General features: G+C 45.9%; 1 protein-coding gene across 1 annotated transcript; it reads right to left on the bottom strand.

Moving 5' to 3' along the window:
- Positions 1 to 316: 316 nt before the first annotated feature.
- LOC133420438 (butyrophilin-like protein 2) lies at positions 317 to 9,551 on the bottom strand. Its single transcript, XM_061710132.1, has 5 exons — positions 9,515 to 9,551; positions 5,652 to 5,993; positions 5,392 to 5,511; positions 676 to 1,012; positions 317 to 466 (listed from the first exon to the last, which is right to left on the bottom strand). The coding sequence occupies exons 1-4, from the start codon at positions 9,549 to 9,551 to the stop codon at positions 951 to 953; spliced, it is 561 nt and encodes a 186-aa protein (XP_061566116.1). The 3' UTR covers positions 317 to 466; positions 676 to 950.
- Between the last annotated feature and the right edge of the window lie 10,016 nt (positions 9,552 to 19,567).

The raw sequence follows: 19,567 nt of genomic DNA, 5'->3' as shown, positions 1-19,567 counted from the left end.
GCTGGAACTGCTGTTTCCAGGCCTGGGAACCATAAGCTGGTCCTGCACCCTCTCCCAGCTGCCGTCGCGGCTCATCTGTGGTCTCCAGTCGTGGAAGCTAGAAGAGTGGAAGTCCGCACGATGAGTCGTCTCCTCCACGTCGTCCGAGGCCGGGCCACATGACAGATGAACCGCATCATCACTGCTTGACCTGCAGAGGAAACAGACGCCCACCGGTCAGAGACAAGCAGAAACAGAGACTTCCTGTGTGACGGTTCTCCCGTTGATGTTTGGTAGCACGGAAGAGAACGTTACTCGTAATATGAAGAGCCTCCGGCATAAGTCCACTCCTGACCAACGCCTCTCAAGATGCCCTTCAGGCTGGTTCTCAGACTGTTAGTTGGACTGGTGCCCTGATTGTTGCGCTGATTGTTGCTCCGATTGTACCAGAAACTGTCGCCCACATCTGTGGTCACTTTCAGGGGTTCTGCAAAGAACAACCAAATCAAATCAGCAACTCACATCCAACAGCATCCCGCAACCCCAACTGGGAAGTGAGAGACATCTCTCTGTGTGCCAAAGACCAGGAATGGTGCTTTTTTCCCCAACAATGTGATTTTAGAGGTGGAGAATAATCATGTTTAACTGAAACAAAAAATATTTTATTTAGCTGCGTGCTGCATCTGTGGCACTGACCTGGAACACTGAAAGACACGACTTTCTGTTTCAGGTTGCCTTTTCCCTTGTGGACGGTGCAGACGTAGAGTCCGCTGTCGGCGTGACGAGGATTATACAGAGTCAGACTCAGGTCTCTGCTTCTCAGTGGGTTCTCCTTCATCTCTGTGTGAGGCAGGGAGTCGTCCTGCAGGCTTGCCTGGTGTTGACAGTTCCGATAGACGTGGACCACCATGTCCTCGCTGTTGATGCGCCTCCACTCTACTGTTGCGCTCTGAGGAAGCCGAGTCTTGGTCTTAAAAGGGCAGAATGACAGACTCCTCCCCCTCTGATGCCTTCACCACCTCCAACTTGTAGACTGGAAGCACAACAGAGCATGAGTTGAATCTGATGTCATCTAAACCACATGAAGGGCCGTAAAACTGCTCAACCAGACAACCAGACAGGATCAGTACAGAGGACCTTCATTCAGATGTTTAATCCATCTGCTCTTCAGGTTATGGAGCAGCAGAAGGAGGCAGGACAGACCTCCAGGCCACCTTCTCCAGCTCTTCCTGGAGGAAACCAGTGTTCCAAGCCAAATCAAGAGATATTATCTCTTTCACGTGTGTTTGGCCCACACAAGCCCACCCAGGCGGATATGTCCAGATGACATCTTGAAACTGTCTCTTTAATATAAATAATCTTATTGGTGAAGAAGTTAATGAAGTCATCACTGCTGAGAGTTAAAAGAATACAAGTCTCAACAGAGCCAGGACTCTTAAGGCCGAAATATGGTTCTGCGTCAAAACTGCGCCGTGCCTACGGCGTGTGGTTTTCGTCCACGCAGACCACACGCCGTCACTGACGTGCACCTCCCGAAAATTTTGTAACTACGCGTCGAGCGACGCAGACCACACGCAGACGGAGAGGGCTGTGATTGGTTCGCTTGGGAGCTGTTATGCTGTGGTTGTTGAGGACCCGTGTGCAGGAGAGCAGGAGCCAGCAGTTGCAACAAAAAGGGTTTATTTTTCAAAAACCAGGCGCTGCAGAGCAGGATCAACAAAAACCAGGATCAGGACAAAAACTACGAGGAGACATGGAGGTAGACACAGTACGGACCGACAGGGAACCAAGGAATGACAAGACAAGATATACTGAGGGGATAACGAGACATGACGAGACACAGGTGCAGACACAATCAGGGCAGATGGGACACAGGCGGGGCAAGACAGAAACTGAAGGCAGGGGGGAATGTCAACCCTGACAGAACCCCCCCCTCAAGGGACAGATCCCAGATGTCCCACTCGGCCTACCACCCAGGGCGGGTGGAGGGGGCCTGGAGGAGGGCCCAGGCCAACACATGGCCAACGTTCCGGGGGCCATCCTGGGGACCGAGCAGACCAGCGAGACAGCTCGGGGGGGCGTCCCCGAGGCCTAGGCCTGGGTCTTGGCGTGGGTCTTGGTGGGGGGCGTGACGTGGCTCGGGGACTTGACGGGGCTCGGGGACTTGACGGGGCTCGGGGACTTGACGGGGCTCTGGAACTTGAGGGGGACTCTGGAACTTGACGTGGCTCTGGAACTTGACGTGGCTCTGGAACTTGACGTGGCTGCGGAGGTACCCGTGTCCGGGGCGCCGGCTGCAGGGGTACCCGGGCCCGAGGCGCTGGCCCCCCCTCAAGGGACAGATCCCAGATGTCCCCACAGTCCACATCCAGGGCGGGCTGGGGGGGGACACGGGTCCTCGGAGCTGGCTGGGGGGCGACACGGGTCCTCGGAGCTGGCTGGGGGGGGTCCGGGACCATCACCGGAGCAGGGGCTGATGCGTCTGGGACCACCACAGGAACATGGGGAGGTGCGTCCGGGACCACCACTGGAACATGGAGAGGTGCGTCCGAGACCACCACTGGAACAGGGACAGGTGCGTCCGGGACCACCACTGGAACAGGGACAGGTGCGTCCGGGACCACCACTGGAACAGGGACAGGTGCGTCCGGGACCACCACTGGAACAGGGACAGGTGCGTCCGGGACCACCACTGGAACATGGAGAGGTGCGTCCGGGACCACCATTGGAACAGGGACAGGTGCGACCGGGACCACCACTGGAACAGGGACAGGTGCGTCCGGGACCACCACTGGAACAGGGACAGGTGCGACCGGGACCACCACTGGAACAGGGACAGGTGCGACCGGGACCACCACTGGAACAGGGACAGGTGCGTCCGGGACCACCACTGGAACAGGGACAGGAGCAGGAGCTGGAGCCGGAACAGGGGCAAACAGGATGCGGGGAGCTGGAACAGGGGCAGACAGGATGCGGGGAGTCGGAACAGGGGCAGACAGGATGCGGGGAGCCGGCTTCGGGGCAGACAGGGTCCTCGGAGCTGGCTCGGGGGGAACCCGGGTCCTCGGCGCTGAGGCTGAGGCGTTGCGTCCAGGACCACCGCCGGAGCAGGAACAGGGGGCGATGCGTCCAGGACCACCGCCGGAGCAGGAACAGGGGGCGATGCGTCCAGGACCACAGCCGGAGCAGGAACAGGGGGCGATGCGTCCAGGACCACCGCCGGAGCAGGAACAGAAGGCGATGCGTCCAGGACCACCGCCGGAGCAGGAACAGGGGGCGATGCGTCCAGGACCACCGCCGGAGCAGGAACAGGGGGCGATGCGTCCAGGACCACCGCCGGAACAGGAACAGGGGGCGGGTGCCGACGTCGCCTCCCCTGGGGTCGAAGACACCTGGGCCCCCCTCGAGCCAGGCGTGTTCCCCAGAAGGGGGGAAGAGGATGGGGTGCGTCCGAGACCACCTCGGGAACAAAGTGAGGTGCGTCCAGGACCCCGACGAGAGCAGGCTGGGGCTGGCAACAGGCCCCTGTCCTCTTCACCAAGCGGTGGAAGAACTCCACTCTGTTGGGGTAGAAAAATTCCCCCAAATCCAGAGTCTCTCCTGCTGGGTCCATGGGGTCTGTCCGTTCTGTTATGCAGTGGTAGTTGAGGACCCGTGTGCAGGAAAGCAGAGTAGGAGGCCGGAGGGTTTATTTATCAAAAACAAAGAACTAAAAGCGCTGCTGAGCAGGAACAAGTAACTCAAGGCATCACAGGGATCAAAAACTGGGCACAGGAACACAGAGGGAAGAAACAGTACGGACCGACAGGGAACCAAGGAATGACAAGACAAGATATACTGAGGGGATAACGAGACATGACGAGACACAGGTGCAGACACAATCAGGGCAGATGGGACACAGGCGGGGCAAGACAGAAACTGAAGGCTGGGGGGAATGTCAACCCTGAAAGGAGCAACGCATTTCCGGTTTCCGGTTTGAAGCAGTCGTGAACTTTCAGGGCTCTTTTTTTCGTTTATGTGTGATTTTTTTTACACAATAGTTGTCCTTATCTCTTTGATTCACTGTGACTGGAAAAAGTCGGATAAACAGTTCAGAAAAAGATCGCTAACTAGCGGTCGCGGGGGGTACTGCACCACGACCAAATGGAGAGACGGAGAAGTCCGAAGGGTTCAATACGGCGTCAGGCTGCGGCGTGTGCTCTGCGTTGGTGTGACGCAGAAGCTTAATTCAGCCTTTAGTCTGGCTACAGTGCTGAACAGACACCTGGGGTTTTTCTTAATCACTTTTGTTAATGATCAAAAATGAGCAGTTCTGGATTGTGAGATCTTTCCTATATACTATCAGCCCAACTGGATGGGAATGTAAGGGCCTTTAACGATGGTTGCACTATTCCAGTGTTTCTCAATCCTGGTCCTCGTGGGCCCCTGTCCTGCATGTTTTAGATGTTTCCATGCACCAACACACCTGATTCTAATTAATGTTCCTCATTAGCTGGTCACCAAGGTCTGCACAACTCTGTTGATGACACAGGATAAACCATGTATCACGGTGTGTTGAAGCAGGGTAGCATCTAAAACATGCAGGACAGGGGCTCACGAGGACCAGGATTGAGAAACACTGCACTATTCTATAATGCAGAACACGGCTGAATGCCTCTTCTGAGTCCACAGTGGATGCGCTCACACCACCTACCAGTAAAGAGACACTACATGGATGTCCATGCAATGTTCCAACCGAGAAATCTCCTCAACATTCAGAGCCTCAAGGTGGACCCTGGTTGCTTAAACCACTTTGGTACCCTCAACCCCATTTACGAGTGAGTCTATCTCTAAAAGATTCAGCGTCCTCTGTGGAATTGAGAAGATCCTCAACTGCTCTCGCAGTCAGCAGCCCTTCATCGCCACTGTACACAAAAGCTGATGAAACGCTGCTTTGTTTCCCATGAGCCACCTGAAGGTTTGCTATGACCTTCTCAGAGCTGATTGAAAGTGGTCTCATTGAAGTCCTCCCCTACCCAAGTTTTGCCACTCAGCACCAAAACCGCAGCTTGCCTGGCCTGCTGGTACCTGGCAGCCGCCTCAAGAGTCACATTAGCAAACCCAGCCCTTCAGATCTCTTTCCTTAGGTTGAGAGCCTCCCTCACCTGAGCCTCCCTCCACGGCTGTCAAGGCTGCCACTACTGTCGCTAGGCCCCCGACCCATACTGTCCTCCTGCAAGCGGTGAGCCTGCAGGAGGCAGAGATTTTATTTTGTAAGATGCATTTTACAATGGAAAACCTACATATGTTGTTTTCAGTCAGTTGTGAGAAACTAGGACGAAATGACTGGAACAACTTACGCTGAAGACCATATCTCTTCAAGAGCAAGATTACAAGCGGTCAAAGACTTAGATCACTGTCACATGGACCCACCTGGATTGTGTTTCATTCTTTTGTATCGCAGATAGAAGACCAAACCAAAGACAGAGGCCAGGAGAACCAGGGGAACCAGGACAGCTGGCAGAACTTTGGGCCAGATTGGAGGAGGGCGCTCTGCAACACAAACACAAGTCAGGCTGAAGATCATCCAGTCCGGTCTGGACTCCTGCAGCCAGAGTTCTGTCTGCAGTTGTTCAGATGTGGAGGTAAAGTTGTGTTCTGATCTACAGAAGTGACCCACATCCACCACTGACCCTTCACTTCCAGCAGCACGTTGATTCGACTAAGCTCTTCTCCAAACCTGCGGACGATGCAGGTGTAGGTTTCACCGTCAGAGATCGTAGGATTCCTGAGAGTCAGGCTCAGGTCTCCTGTCTGGAGGGCGTCCATCTTCATCGAAGTCCGATTCCTGTAACGTTTGTTTTGCTCCATAAGGTCATCACGAGTCTGCTGACGGATGTGTACGATGGAGTACTTGAGCTCCTCGCGGCTCCTAACTACTGTGGAGTCCTTGGAAACAGAGATGTTGACTTGACAGGGCAGCTGGACTGACTCCTCACCATCAATAACCTGTACACCAGAGGCATGCTGGGAAACTGAGAGAAAGAGGCACATAAAGGATCAATGAGGACCACAGCATGACCGGGCTATCTATGATTACCCAAAGCACAGAGACCACCACCTCTACCCTACATCACAACGTCCACCCTACATCGACAGGACAGATGGATATTTACAAATTCTACATCTTAAGATAAAAAAGGTACAAGTAATTATTGGATTGATAGGTAGTCCATGATTGACAGGAGTCAACCCAGCATCTGCCACCCTGCCACTGATGTCAGGCTCCCCCATTCTGCATCTACAACAGAGACCTCCTTCCTCACCAGTTTGTCCAGATGTCAGGCATCCTTCTTCATGATGCCGAGAAGCAAAGTCCAGGTTCGGATTCGGACCTGCCGTTCCTATTCTGACCGCTCACGCCGGGACAGAGGAATCGCAGGTCCAGACCCTAGCGGTCAGAAAAGGAACCGCAGCTCCGTATCCGTACCCAAGCGGTTGGCAGAGGAACAGCAGGTCCGGATCCGGACCCTAGCAGTCGGTAAAGGAACCGCAGGTCCGGACACTAGCGGTCGGCAGAGGAAGTGCAGCTCTGGACCCTACTGGTCGATAGAGGAAATGCAGGTCCAGACCCTAGCGGCCGGCAGAGGAACTGCAGGTCTGGATCTTAGCGGTCAGAAAAGGAACCACAGCTCCGGATCTGGACCATAGTGGTCGGTAAAGGAACCGCAGGTCTAGACCCTAGTGGTCGGCAGAGAAGCACAGGTCTGGATCTTAGCAGTCAGAAAAGGAACCGCAGCTCCAGATCTGGACCCTAGCGGAGGTCAGAGGGACAGCAGGCCCACATCTTAGCGGTCGGCAGAGGAACTTCAGTTCTGGACCCTAGTGGTCAGAAGAGGAACCGCAGGTACAGATCCAGGGATTTCAAGGCCGTTTACTTGTTATTAACAGAGAATAAATTATTATTAGTTTGATTGTTGTGTTTACGCGTCACCATGGAAGTGTCTCCTCCTGCAGATGAACTTACTCATAAACGTGGTGGGAGGTTCACACCTGTCAGGTCATGTTGGAGGGTGTGTTCAGGTGTGTTCAGAGTTTTTGTATGTCCGACATGAAGACAAAGCTAAAGAGAGAAAGTATTAAATTATGATTTACTGAACGCTGACTAATGAAAATCAGATTTGGAAGTTTGGTTCAACATAATCATTTCTAAATGAAACTTATAAATGAGTTGGTTCCTCTAACAGTTTAATAAAATCACGTTTCCATGGTGACGTGTAAAGTGTCCTGTAACGAATATCTCAGGTGTCTTCAGCCAGTAAAAGTGTCCCTCCGGTTGGTTTCATGGTGTCCACCACACTGGACGTGGACCAGAGCTGCTGAAGGAGACGGCTGTCCAGGGACACCAGAACTTTCTGGACCAGCATGTGGACACTTTTACCAAGGTTAAAACCACCGGTCAGCTCCTCAGTTAGGTCTTTCTTTGTGGCAAAGTATCATGATGATGTTGAAAATCTCTTGAGTTTTCCAGGTTAAATCAAATTTAATACATCAAGAAACACATAGCCTATGGCAACTTTGTATTAAATAACTTATTTTAGTTTAATATAGCCTACATATATTTAAATAAAATATTGTAACAGGATGAAGCACGACTCAAGAGGTTGGACAACTAGCCTTTATTCCAGACACGGAATTAGAACAGACAGAGAAGGTGCGTAATCACGCAACAATATAAACAGTGACCCGTGCGAGGTCCGTAATTGTGCGTCATTGTGTCCGCCACAATATATCCTTTCCTTTTGCAAATCAGCAGCTTCCAAACCACGCGACCTAACAACTAACTTTTATTCTGTTTGTAAGTTATTGAGACGGACATGTGTCCGACCTGAAACGACCCGGTCGGGTGAGCGCGTCCTCGGCGGTTCTGGTCCATTTAAAGAATCACCAGAACACACGCTCAGTCTCCAGCAGGGTCCCAGGCAGGAAACACCTTTTTTTTCTCAGAGAACCTTCCCACAAGTGTACTTTTTGTAGCAGGACAGTCCTCGGTCCTGTGACGTCACTTTTAGTGACGGTATAAAAGGGGAGTTGCATACCTGTCTTTCTCTTGCTCCCGGAGGCTGGGCTTCATTGTCACCTGACGTCCGTCGCTTCCGCCCCTGGGTGGTAGGTGAGCTGCGGCTGCACTTCTCTCCACGATTCTCCCATTTAGTGCTAATTATAGTTATTTTGTGTAGTAGAGGCTCTCTTGGGTGTTGCTGCTGGCTGCATGCTGCTTATGCTGCTCACCGTTCTGTGCGCCACTCACTGTTTACTGCCGGTTGCGCATGGGCTGCGCTTACACCTCTCTCCATGCCGTATTGGCCAGGACTGCCTGATCGGTATGTGTTCAGTGACAATGGGTCTCTCCTCCAGCCACTTGTAGGTTCTTACGTTATGTTTGTTTATTATAGGTTAAAGATGTCCATGTAGCCACCGCTAAACCCCTGCTGCTTTGCCTTCTTTTGGAGCTGCTTTGTCTTGCCGGAGCACCGTGTCGCTTCGGAGCTCCGTGACGTCGGACGCCGCTTTGGGCTGCTGAATGACTGCTTGCTCGAGCTAACCACCGCTGTCACGGCTGACCCGGCCCGTGTTCACTCTGCCTGGCTGACTGCTGGCTGGCTGGGCGTATTGCTGCTCCGCACGCTGTTTGCTGTTGAGCCACATTTTAGTGTCTGTGTGTGTGTGTATGTGAGAGAAAACAGTGTGGGACTTGGTTTATTAGTTGTTGTTTTGTGTGTTTGTTGGTTCTGTTTATTTAGGTATTTGTGATTTTGTATATTTTGAGTGGCCAGCAAGTGATTGTTGAGCCTAATTACATTTAATTTAAGTCTATTAATTTCCTTTTTGTGTTAATTTGTGTTAATTTGTCAAATTGTTCCCTAACTGTCCTCTGATTTCCTCCCTCTCAGGTGCTGAGCTGACGGTGGTGGATTGGTGTCCGGTGGTGGTGCCCCTGCCTTTTGTTGTGTGCTGTGTTAAGTTTTTCACTTTATTTATTTTATTGCACGTGTGGTGTTCCAAGTATCCCCTCTCAGTTGACCCATCCACACCAGAAAGTCTCAGCCCTGATTGGTCCCCTTTTTAAACCTCCCCTCGAATGATTTCCTTTAATAGATCATTTTTAAAACGAAACAATTGAATAAAAACAAACCTATTTTTGTATAAATTGAAGCACCGTCTCTGCCTCCCTTTGTGATGAACCTGAGTGCTTTTTGTCTTCTGAAATAGCTTGCTTTAATTTCCCTGGGTGAAACTCCCAGGGTGGCGTTGTTTGGCAACAGTACAAATCGTTTAAAATACAACTCTGACTAAAAACTACCTCTTCGTGACGCCACATTTTGTTTTTTAAAGATTGATCAGTTTAATGCGGACAGTTCCCCGACCAGAACCAGGTTCCGTCTCAGAACCCTGTATCTGGGCCGTTCCGGACTGTGATCGGAGATCAGGACTCAGTAGTTCCCATTTCAGGGGGTTTTCACCTGCAGCCAGGTGTGTTTGTAGGTGTTCTTACCCTGCAGCAGAACCACGGACACCACGAGCACCTGCATCCTCCGGAAGAACCACCCAGACGCCGTGGAAATCCAGGTAGGATCATTCACTTCTACTACTTAACTTTCAGTTTTATGCGCAAATCAGGGTTGGCCTTCAAAATAAAAGCCTGGGATCTTCTGCAGCAAGAAAAGAAAAGAGAAGCAGGGTGCGTCCAAAACGCAGATAAAACTTTATTCTTTATTATTTATTCTTTATTCGGATCCCCATTAGCTTCCACTGTCGTGGTTGCTAATCTTCCTGGGGTCCACATAAAACATCACATAAACATACAATACAACATACAAAATAAACTGACACTTGTCAGTCTAAATCTAAGTACATTAAAAATGGCAATAATATAAAAATAGAGATATAAAAATAGAGAAACATTTGTCAAGCATCATGTACAAAAACATTGATTATTCTAACTGTGTGGTCTCACTCATACATTTTTGTTTAATAGATCTTTTGAATAAATATTTGCTTTTGATACTTTTCATATTTGCAGGTAATGTGTTCCATTGTTGGGTGGCTCTATAAATAACAGATCTTTTAAGTATATCAGAAGTTGGTTTTGGAAGTGTCAAATAACCTAAGCTTACCTGTATTATGATTATGCTTTAGACCAGCATTTAGTAACTGATCTCTAAAGAAATCTGGCTTCCCCTCAATCATTGCATTTCTGGAAAACTTTATGATACTACATGTTAACTTGGCCTCTACAGTTAACCATGTCAAACTATAGTGCATCCTTGCCACATTGGTTCTAAATGAACAATTAAGTGCCACTCTTGCTGCTCTATTTTGTGCTAATTGTAGTTTATTTATATCTATTTTGGCAGCAGAGGACCACACAACCATACAGTACTCCAAATGTGAGAGAACTAATGCATTTATTACCTCCTTTCTAATTAGCGGTGTTATATAGGGAGAGCATCTACGTGCAACATCGATACCCTGCCCCATTTTTACAACAATAGTATCAATATGATCCGACCATGTCAAGCGTTCATCAATAGTGACTCCCAATAACTTAATTTTATTAACTTGCTGTATTGGTGTACCTGCCATAGTTAGACTTAGTTTGGAATCCTTAGTCAGCATATCTCTGGTTCCCAAGACAATGCACTTTGTCTTGGAAACAATCAAGATTCATTTGTTTTCTTTGACCCAATTTGACACTGATTGCAATTCACTTGATAACATGTTGTTTAGTATATCACATGAAGTAGCAGCGCAAAACATGGTCGAATCATCCGCATACATAATCATATTTTCTTTCTTCAGAACATAAGGCATATCATTTATAAAAATGGAAAATAAAAGAGGGCCTAAACAGCTTCCCTGAGGTACCCCACATATCACATCCCTACTTTCGGAAAGACTTCCATTAAAGAACACTCTTTGCCTCCTCCCAGACAGATAACTGTCCATCCAGGAAAGGGCAGAGGATAGAAAACCATATGCCTTCAATTTTGACCTTAGAAGATCATGATCAATAATATCGAAAGCAGCACTGTAATCCAGCATGACTGTTCCAACCATTTTCTTATTGTCCAATTCCATCAACCATTTATCAGTCATGTGCACAATAGCAGAGTTAGTTGAATGACCTGGGGCCCGTTTCACAAAGCAGGTTCAACAAACTCTAAGTCTAATCCTGAACTCTTAGTTGATCTACTCTGAGATCAGAAACTCTGAGTTTTCGGTTCCAGAACAGCGGATTTGAGGTAATTTACTCAACTCTAAGTAGTTTCACCTGGAGTTAAGCTCGTGCGTGAGGGAAATAAAAAGCCATCATCAGTAGAGCGCTGGTACAAGGATTCACCATGGCAACCGGCGACAACAAAAGAGCGACATACTTTTTTTTTTTTTTTTTAAACTTTATTTATCATTTCAATTTACAAAATCCCTTTGAGGAAACGTTTGCATCTGAAGATCCACATACTTCACGCCGTGTCCTTTTTCACCCGAATGGAATTAGAGATTTTAATGCGCGCATACGGTGAATTTGAACATGTTTTTCGAAAAAAGAGTAACACCGCAGCACAGAATAATATAAAATTAATTTAACAGATCTCTACATCATTCACCTGCAATCCTGTGGAACTCCTTTTATGGCTTGGACAGGTTTATGTAGGCTTGCCACCCGTCCCTTGAAATACGGAATTGTTCCGTAATTGGGAATTAAAAGTTGCGTTCCGTATTGAACCAATACAGACACATATTATGCTCTTATTATTTATGTAATAATATACAGGTGGAGGTCGCAAAATTTGAATATATTGCAAAACTTCATTCGTAGTAAATTCAACTTAAGGTGAAACAAATATTATTTCTCACTACATGCAAAGCGAGATATTTCAAGCCTTTATTTGTTATAATTTTGATGATTAGCCTATGCTCACAGTTTATGAAAACCCCAAATAAAAAATATAAAAAAATTAGAATATATTCTGAAATCATTAAACAATTCAATCATGAAAATTATAACAAATAAAGGATTAACATATATTGCTTTGCCTGTAATGAGACTATGTATAATGTACATTACGCGGTCTGATAACCATCTCCCGACGAATATTTAATTCTCTGCGCATTAATTCTGCACCTTCATCAATTGGGTCTTCATCAAAAGGACATGCCGTGTTCGTGACAATGGACTTCTAATATATATACTGACTCTGTTTTTAATGACAGACGGCAGAACTTCCAAGAAACTCGCCTGCTGACTGAATGAATGAGGAAATCAAATGTGCGTGTGGCTCTGAAAGAGGCGGAGACGCAGAAAAACTCCAGGTTCATTGAAATAAACCTGGTCCCGACCAGGTTAGGTTCAGAGCGTCTATTACTACGGTAACTGACCGAGAGCTTAAGTTACCTCTCTTTGTGAAACAGGCTAGAGTTACTCCTCTTTCTCTGGTTTGGGTTACCTCCCTTCGTGAAACGAAAACTCAGTTTCACAAAACTCTTTCCCTCATTTCAGGGTTAACAGACTCAGAGTTTTCACTAAACCTGCTTTGTGAAACGGACCCCAGCTCTGTATGCATGTTGAAATTGTGTAGTTAACTGATTACTTAAAAAATACAGTTGTATTTGGTTAAAAACTATCCTCTCCAACATTTTGCTAAGCACCGGTAGTAGACTTATAGGCCTACTATTAGCACCACAAAATGCAGCTTTTTTTTCTTTAGGCAGTGGGATTACCTTAGCTTCTTTCCATAATGCAGGACACACAGAGCTGGCCAGACATCTGTTAAAGATATGACATATAGGAATAGATAGTTCTTTAGCTGCCACCTTGAGAAATGTACCATCCATATTGTCAATACCTGAAGAAGTATCATCAGAAAGTTGCAACAACATTTTCTCAACCATAGAGACCTGAACTAGGCTAAACTCAAAAGTACATGCTTTCTGCTTCATAATTTCTTTTTTTATTATATCATCTGACAGGTTACTAGATGAAGAAGGCATGTTTTCTCTTAAATTTACGATTTTATCAATGAAAAAATTATAAAAAAATAATTAGCAATTTTAAGAGGTTTTGTAATATAAATACCATCACATTCTATATCATTGGAACTTGAATTAGATTTCCTACCCATAATTTCATTTAGTGTTTTCCATATTTTCTTACCGTAATTTTTAGCATTACTAATTTTCTGTTGATAATATTCTTTTTTTGTATTCTTATTCAATTTAGTGACCTTATTTCTTAACTTACAGTAATGTTCTCTATCATGTAAACATCCAGACTGAATAAGAGCTTTCTTGGCATTATCACGCTGTTTCATTAGAGCCCTTAACTCATCATTCAACCATGGAGCACTGTTATGCATAACACTAAATTTCCTCAAGGGGGCATGCTTGTCAACCAGTCTATTTAATTTAAACATAAATTTATTTAGAGCAGTGTCTGGATCATTTTCTAAACATACATCTGACCAATTCACCCTACCAACCTCCATCATAAATATATCTGGATTAAACCTCTTAAAAGATCTCTTGAATACTACCTTATTTCCAGATCGGGGTATTTTAATTTGTCTTGTGATAGAAACCAAATTATGATCACTACAACCTATGGGCAAAGATTTAGATTTTGAACAGTGCTCAGCGGCATTTGTAAAAATGTGGTCTATGCAGGTTGATGACCTACAACCAGCCTTGTTAATAAACACTCTGGTTGGTAGGTTAACCACCTGCACTAGGTTGCAAGCATTTGTGACTGAATGAAGCTTTTTCCTTAAATGGCAGTTTGGAGAGAAATAATCAATATTTAGATCACCCAAAATAAACACTTCTTTACCTGAATCAGATACTTTATCTATCATATTACATATTCCCTCCAAATATTTAACATCAGAATTAGGTGGTCTGTAACAGCAAGCTATTAGTATTGGTTTTGTGTATGGCAGGATTATTTGCACTCAGAGAGCCTCTATGTCGCTCACCATCATATCTTTACATTCTTTGGCTGGTAGCTGGTTCTGAACATATATAGCCAGCCCTCCACCATATTTATTCCTATCCCTCCTAAATATAGTATAATTATTAATTCTCACTGCATCATCCTCAAATGAGGAATCCAGATGAGTCTCACACAAAGCAAGTATGTTAATATTATTTGATTGCACAATTACATCAACCTCCTGTATTTTGTTTCTTAGGCTACAAATATTCAAAAGGGCTATAATCAAACCCTTCATGAATATTCAAAGTACATTAAAAAAATAAAAAATAAAAAGGTTAAAATCTAGTCTCATTCATACTTGTCAAGTTGCTCAATTTCACTGATGCAAAGCCCTTTGGAATTTTCTGCTGCATCATTAGGTTTAATGAACACCTTACAACTGGCAGTCCAAGTGGACTGTATTTTGTCATTCTTTCGAAGGGCTCTTGCTTTTCTGGCAATGTCACCATTTTTCTTTGTGAGATGTTCATTTATATATACATTTGTGCACTTTAACTTTCAACCTTGTTTCAGCAGATCTACCTTATGTTTCCTGTTTGCAAAGCGTACAATTATGGATGGAATTACTGGCTTATTATTCAGTTTCCTAGTTGGCAGCGTGTGGCATGCCTCAATACTGTTGATGTCGATGTCAATGTCCTTACTATGGAGGAAAGTTTTTACCTGCTCCTCAGTCTAAAGGAGCAGGTAAAAAGCAGGTGCTGTAAAACTAAAGCTTTACAGCACACTGGAAATAGAGAATAGTATGTTGGCCCGTAAAATAATATGTTATAAATATGTGAGCTCAAACAGAGAGGATCTGTAGAGGAAGTGTGTATTTTCTGTCAAAATAAAAGCACGGATTTATGTTCGGGTGTCAGTATTATTATTTTTATCCTCGATGTCTGGACCTTAACTCAATGTTAAGGCTGATTTATGGTTCTGCGTTAAATCAACGCAGAGCCTACACCGTAGGGTACGCGGCTACGCGGGAGTCTCTCCGTAGCCTACGCCGTAGCCTGACATGCACCTCCCAAAAAATGTAACTACGCGTTGAGGCGACGCAGACCCAACGTGGACCAAGAGGGCTGTGATTGGTTTGCTTGGTAGCAACGAATTTCCGGTTCCGGTTTGTGAAGCAGTAGTGAACTTTCAGCGCTCTTTTCTTCGTGTGTGTGATTTTTTTTGGGGTTGTTTTGTTTTTTTGCACAATAGTTGTCCTCATCTCTTTGATTCACTGTGACCGGAAAGGCCGGAAGCTAAACAAAGTATCAACTAGCGCTTCTGGGGGGGTATTGCACCGCGATGAAATGGAGTGACAGAGAAGTCCGAAGGGTTCACGACGGCATCACGGCAACGGCGTAGGCTCTGTGTTGGTTTAACGCAGAACCTTAAATCAGGCGTTACTGCCTTTTACATGACTGCTCCAACAAAGCAGAACCTCGAGTAAAAGGCCTGATAAATGTTCTGAACTTATATATCTCTAGTCAGGGCCGGCCCAAGCCTCCATGGGGCCCGAAAGCAAAATTTGATTTTGGGGTTTATTGATCATTCACACACCCACCATAAACTTATTTCATGTTCTTCCCTGTCATTACAAATACACTTGTAAAACTACTGTAGATGTACCTCTGTTCACAACGCCACCCTCATGTAGTCCCCTCAGTACATTTACCACCAAGACCGTCTGCCTGTCTGGTGACAGGGACATGGTGAGGTGAGACTACCATAAAAACTAGAGCGTCCGTGGCAGCACCGGTCTTGTTGACCCCACGCCCCCAGGTCTACACCTCGGACGTCTTCTGGGTGTGAGGATTGTACTGTACATGCCTGAAGGGCGTGGACCTCTTGGCCATGTGGTCGGCCTATGCCGGGTGGCTGGTGCTCGGCTGGGTCCTGATGTGTCGCTGTGGGTTTCCTGATTGGCCACGGTTACATGATGTTTTTTAATTCGGATTTAATTATTCCGAATTAAATAATTCCGAATTAAACTATTTTCCTTCGAGTTTACATGGAGGTAGTTATTCAGAATTAAGGTTTACATGGAAAACACGTTTGATCAACTTTATCCAATTCTGCTTAAGGTCTGGGGGTTGGGAAGGGTTCTGATTGGATAGGGGGCGGAAGTTACGTCTACCGGAAGAAAAACAAACTTAGCCACTTAGCCGCTAAATCTTTGAAAAGCTCACAATTTTTATGTTTCCTGCCATCTGTATGGAGCTAGAACAGTCTCATAATTCACAAATGCACAGGACAAGTTTTACAAATGCACAGACCGATTTGCAAATACACACACCGTTTCACACGTGCACAGGACAAGTTTTACAAATGCACAGACCGATTTGCAAATACACACACAGTTTCACACGTGCACAGAACAATTCACACGTGCGTAGGACAAGATATACAAATGTATTTTTGATGCACACACAAATATAACCTGATTTACAAATGTTTTTTTGTCTGTGAGCTGTGCTGGATTTGTGTGTGAGTTTTGAGACTCCCCTGACGTGACTCGATCCACAAATAGGTTTTTTTTTAACACGGAAGGATCTGCAACCAATCAGATGTCTTCCTTTGTTCCAGCCAATCATAAGAGCGCACCCACGTGGGGGACGCAGAGCAGTGGATAAAACACGACTTACTCTAAACCAATCAGATTAAAGGGGCGGATACACCTGCTGTTTGAACTGCGTTAGCGCCGTTCGCTTAGAAAAGTGATTAATATTTCAAGTTGGTGGAGTAAAGATAAATAAACAGCAACAGGAGATAAAAGATAAATAAACAGAATGGAGAGGAGATCACTGTTCTGATTTTCTAGTGATCCCCGTAAAGAAAACAGCGCAATCGGAGATGGTTTGTCGGGCCGTTCAACCAGAGCCGTCAGGAGACTGCACTCCAAGTCCTGCTGATGCAGCAACTGATGATGAGAAACAGCGGAGATATTTATGTATTTGAACTGTCTTTCAGGAGAACGAGCCTGTTGACGGGGGTGAATATTGCTGCAGTCGCGTTCTGGCTCTGGCCGCGAGTGTCACTGGTGCCGGTCAGACACCAGCTGACCACAGTGACCAGACGTGGAGGTCAGAAACAAGCAGCTGTTATCCTCACATTCATGATGTGACATCGCCACCACACAGAGACAAACATGTGTCAAAACAGCGGCGGCAGATCAACACATTCCCGGTGCAGAGTCATGCTCATGGGAAGATGCAGCCGTGATGATGCTGGTCGGGGTTTAGTCCACCGATCATCAAACATCTGAGCTGGATACAGAGGTTCTTCGGTTATCAGTCGACTGATACCGACTTTACTCCAGATATTTCGGTAAATTAATCTCCTGACATGTGCGTGCTGCTCCACCTGGCGCTGCAGCTCGTCCCCGTCAGGTAGCAGCCAGCTGTCTGCTGTCTGTCTGGTTCTGAGCTCAATCAGCGGGACAGTAATACGTCGTGAAACCAAACGGAGCAAATAAATAAATATCCCCGCTGTTTCTCATCATCAGTTGCTGCATCAGCAGGACTTGGAGTGCAGTCTCCTGACGGCTCTGGTTGAACAGCCCGACAAACCATCTCTGATCGCGCTGTTTTATTTACCGGGATCACAAGAAAATCAGAACAGTGATCTCCTCTCCATCCTGTTTATTTATATTTTATCTCCTGTTGCTGTTTATTTATCTTTACTCCACCAAATTGAAATATTAATCACTTTTCTAAGCGAACGGCGCTAACGCAGTTCAAACAGCAGGTGTATCCGCCCCTTTAATCTGATTGGTTTAGAGTAAATCGTGTTTTATCCACTGCTCTGCGTCCCCCACGTGGGTGCTCTCTTATGATTGGCTGGAACAAAGGAAGACATCTGATTGGTTGCAGATCCTTCCGTGTTAAAAAAAAACCTATTTGTGGATCCAGTCACGTCAAGGGAGTCTCAAAACTCACACACAAATCCAGCGCAGCTCACAGACAAAAAAACATTTGTAAATCAGGTTATATTTGTGTGTGCATCAAAAATACATTTGTATATCTTGTCCTACGCACGTGTGAATTGTTCTGTGCACGTGTGAAACTGTGTGTGTATTTGCAAATCGGTCTGTGCATTTGTAAAACTTGTCCTGTGTATTTGTGAATTATGAGACTGTTCTAGCTCCATACATCTGTTCTTTTAATTATTTCCCTCCAAGCTATTTATTAAATAAATCGTCTCTGCTTTTGACCACCGTTTACTGCATGCTGCCATTTTGACCAATACTTTCGAAAACAAGCCCAGCGCGGAATATAAGCGTCATTGCGACAGACAGGCGAGGGAACGAGCAGCGTAGAAAGACCTGAATTAATTTAAAGCGGAATGAGTGTATACATGATCGCGGAATTATTCTATTCGGAATTTAAATCGGAATAAGCCAGCCACTTACTTCGGAATTAAGTTTAATGGCCATTTTCATTCGGAATTAGGTATTTACATGGTAATTTTTACTAATTTTAAATCTGATTTAATTTTAATTCTGAATTAAAGAGGAATTAAACTTCCCATGTAAATGCACTCATTGTCTTCTGCGGTCATGACAGATGGATGGGGCTTCCCTCTGTTGCCTGCTGGGAGGGGGCGGGGCTTGCTGGCAAGGGGTTTCCTCCTGTCCCTCTTCCGGTCCTCCATGGAGCTGCTGGAGGTCTGGGTTCGGGTTTCTTCCTCGTCTGCTTCTGGTCTCTTGGGTGGCGTGGTTGTGTTAGAGGTTTCTTCCTGTCAAAGGGGACCTTTTCTTCCCACAGCCGTCTGGTGCTGGATCAGGACAGGGGTTGGAACCAAGACAAGTTTTTTTTTTTCTTAGTGAATTAATAATTATTATTATTTTATTGGTTTGGTATTGATTTGACTCATTTGTAATTAGTTTAACTGTATTGGTGAGATGCCTGTAGACATGGTGTATAAATAAAGCTGCATTTGAATTGATCAAAACTGTTTTCTCCCTTATTGGTATGACAATATTGGATCATATCAACCTATATCTGCAATCAGGATATGTGCCACAGGTTTTGAAAGTCTTCTTATGGCCTCAGATGAGGGATTAGTGTCCATACTGTTTCTACTGGACCTCAGTGCTGCTTTTGACACTGTAGATCAGCATTTTACTGCACAGGTTAGAGCATGTTGTTGGGATTAAAGGGACAGCTCAATGTTGGTTTAAATCATATTTATCTGACAGGTTCCAGTTTGTTCATGTACACCAGGTTTCTTCAGAACATTTGAGGGTTTGCTATGGTGTCCCACAGCGTTCAGTGCTAGGGCTAATCTTGCTCAGTTTATACATGCAGCCATTGGGAAGTATAACCCAGAATCACAGCATACATGTTCATGGCTATGCTGATGATACGCAGCTCTATTTATCAGTTGTGGTTGGTCCATATAGGTGTTCTTAGATTGGATTCTGCTAATATCGCTGGTTGATGAACGCGTGTTTAACATGCATTGGGAAATGTGAACGCATGGCGTGTTGTCACCTCGGGCCTGAAAACAGTCGGGAGGCCTTATCCACGTAACATAATGTCACTTGTGTTGGCGTGTACAATGACGTATTGTCCT

This window comes from Cololabis saira, chromosome 20 (assembly GCF_033807715.1).
Source record: "Cololabis saira isolate AMF1-May2022 chromosome 20, fColSai1.1, whole genome shotgun sequence".
NCBI lineage: Eukaryota > Metazoa > Chordata > Actinopteri > Beloniformes > Belonidae > Cololabis > Cololabis saira.
Note: the sequence above shows the minus strand (reverse complement) of the source record. Positions and strands in the feature narration are given on the sequence as shown.

Excerpts from the sequence above, each read along its gene's own strand:
- LOC133420438 (XM_061710132.1), bottom strand. The coding sequence starts at position 9,551 with ATGCAGGTGCTCGTGGTGTCCGTGGTTCTGCTGCAGG. Across the intron at positions 5,512-5,651 it reads CGTGCTGCTGGAAGTGAAGG|AGCGCCCTCCTCCAATCTGG; the intron begins GTCAGTGGTGGA and ends TTTGTGTTGCAG. Across the intron at positions 1,013-5,391 it reads AAGAATGAAACACAATCCAG|TCTACAAGTTGGAGGTGGTG; the intron begins GTGGGTCCATGT and ends TTGTGCTTCCAG.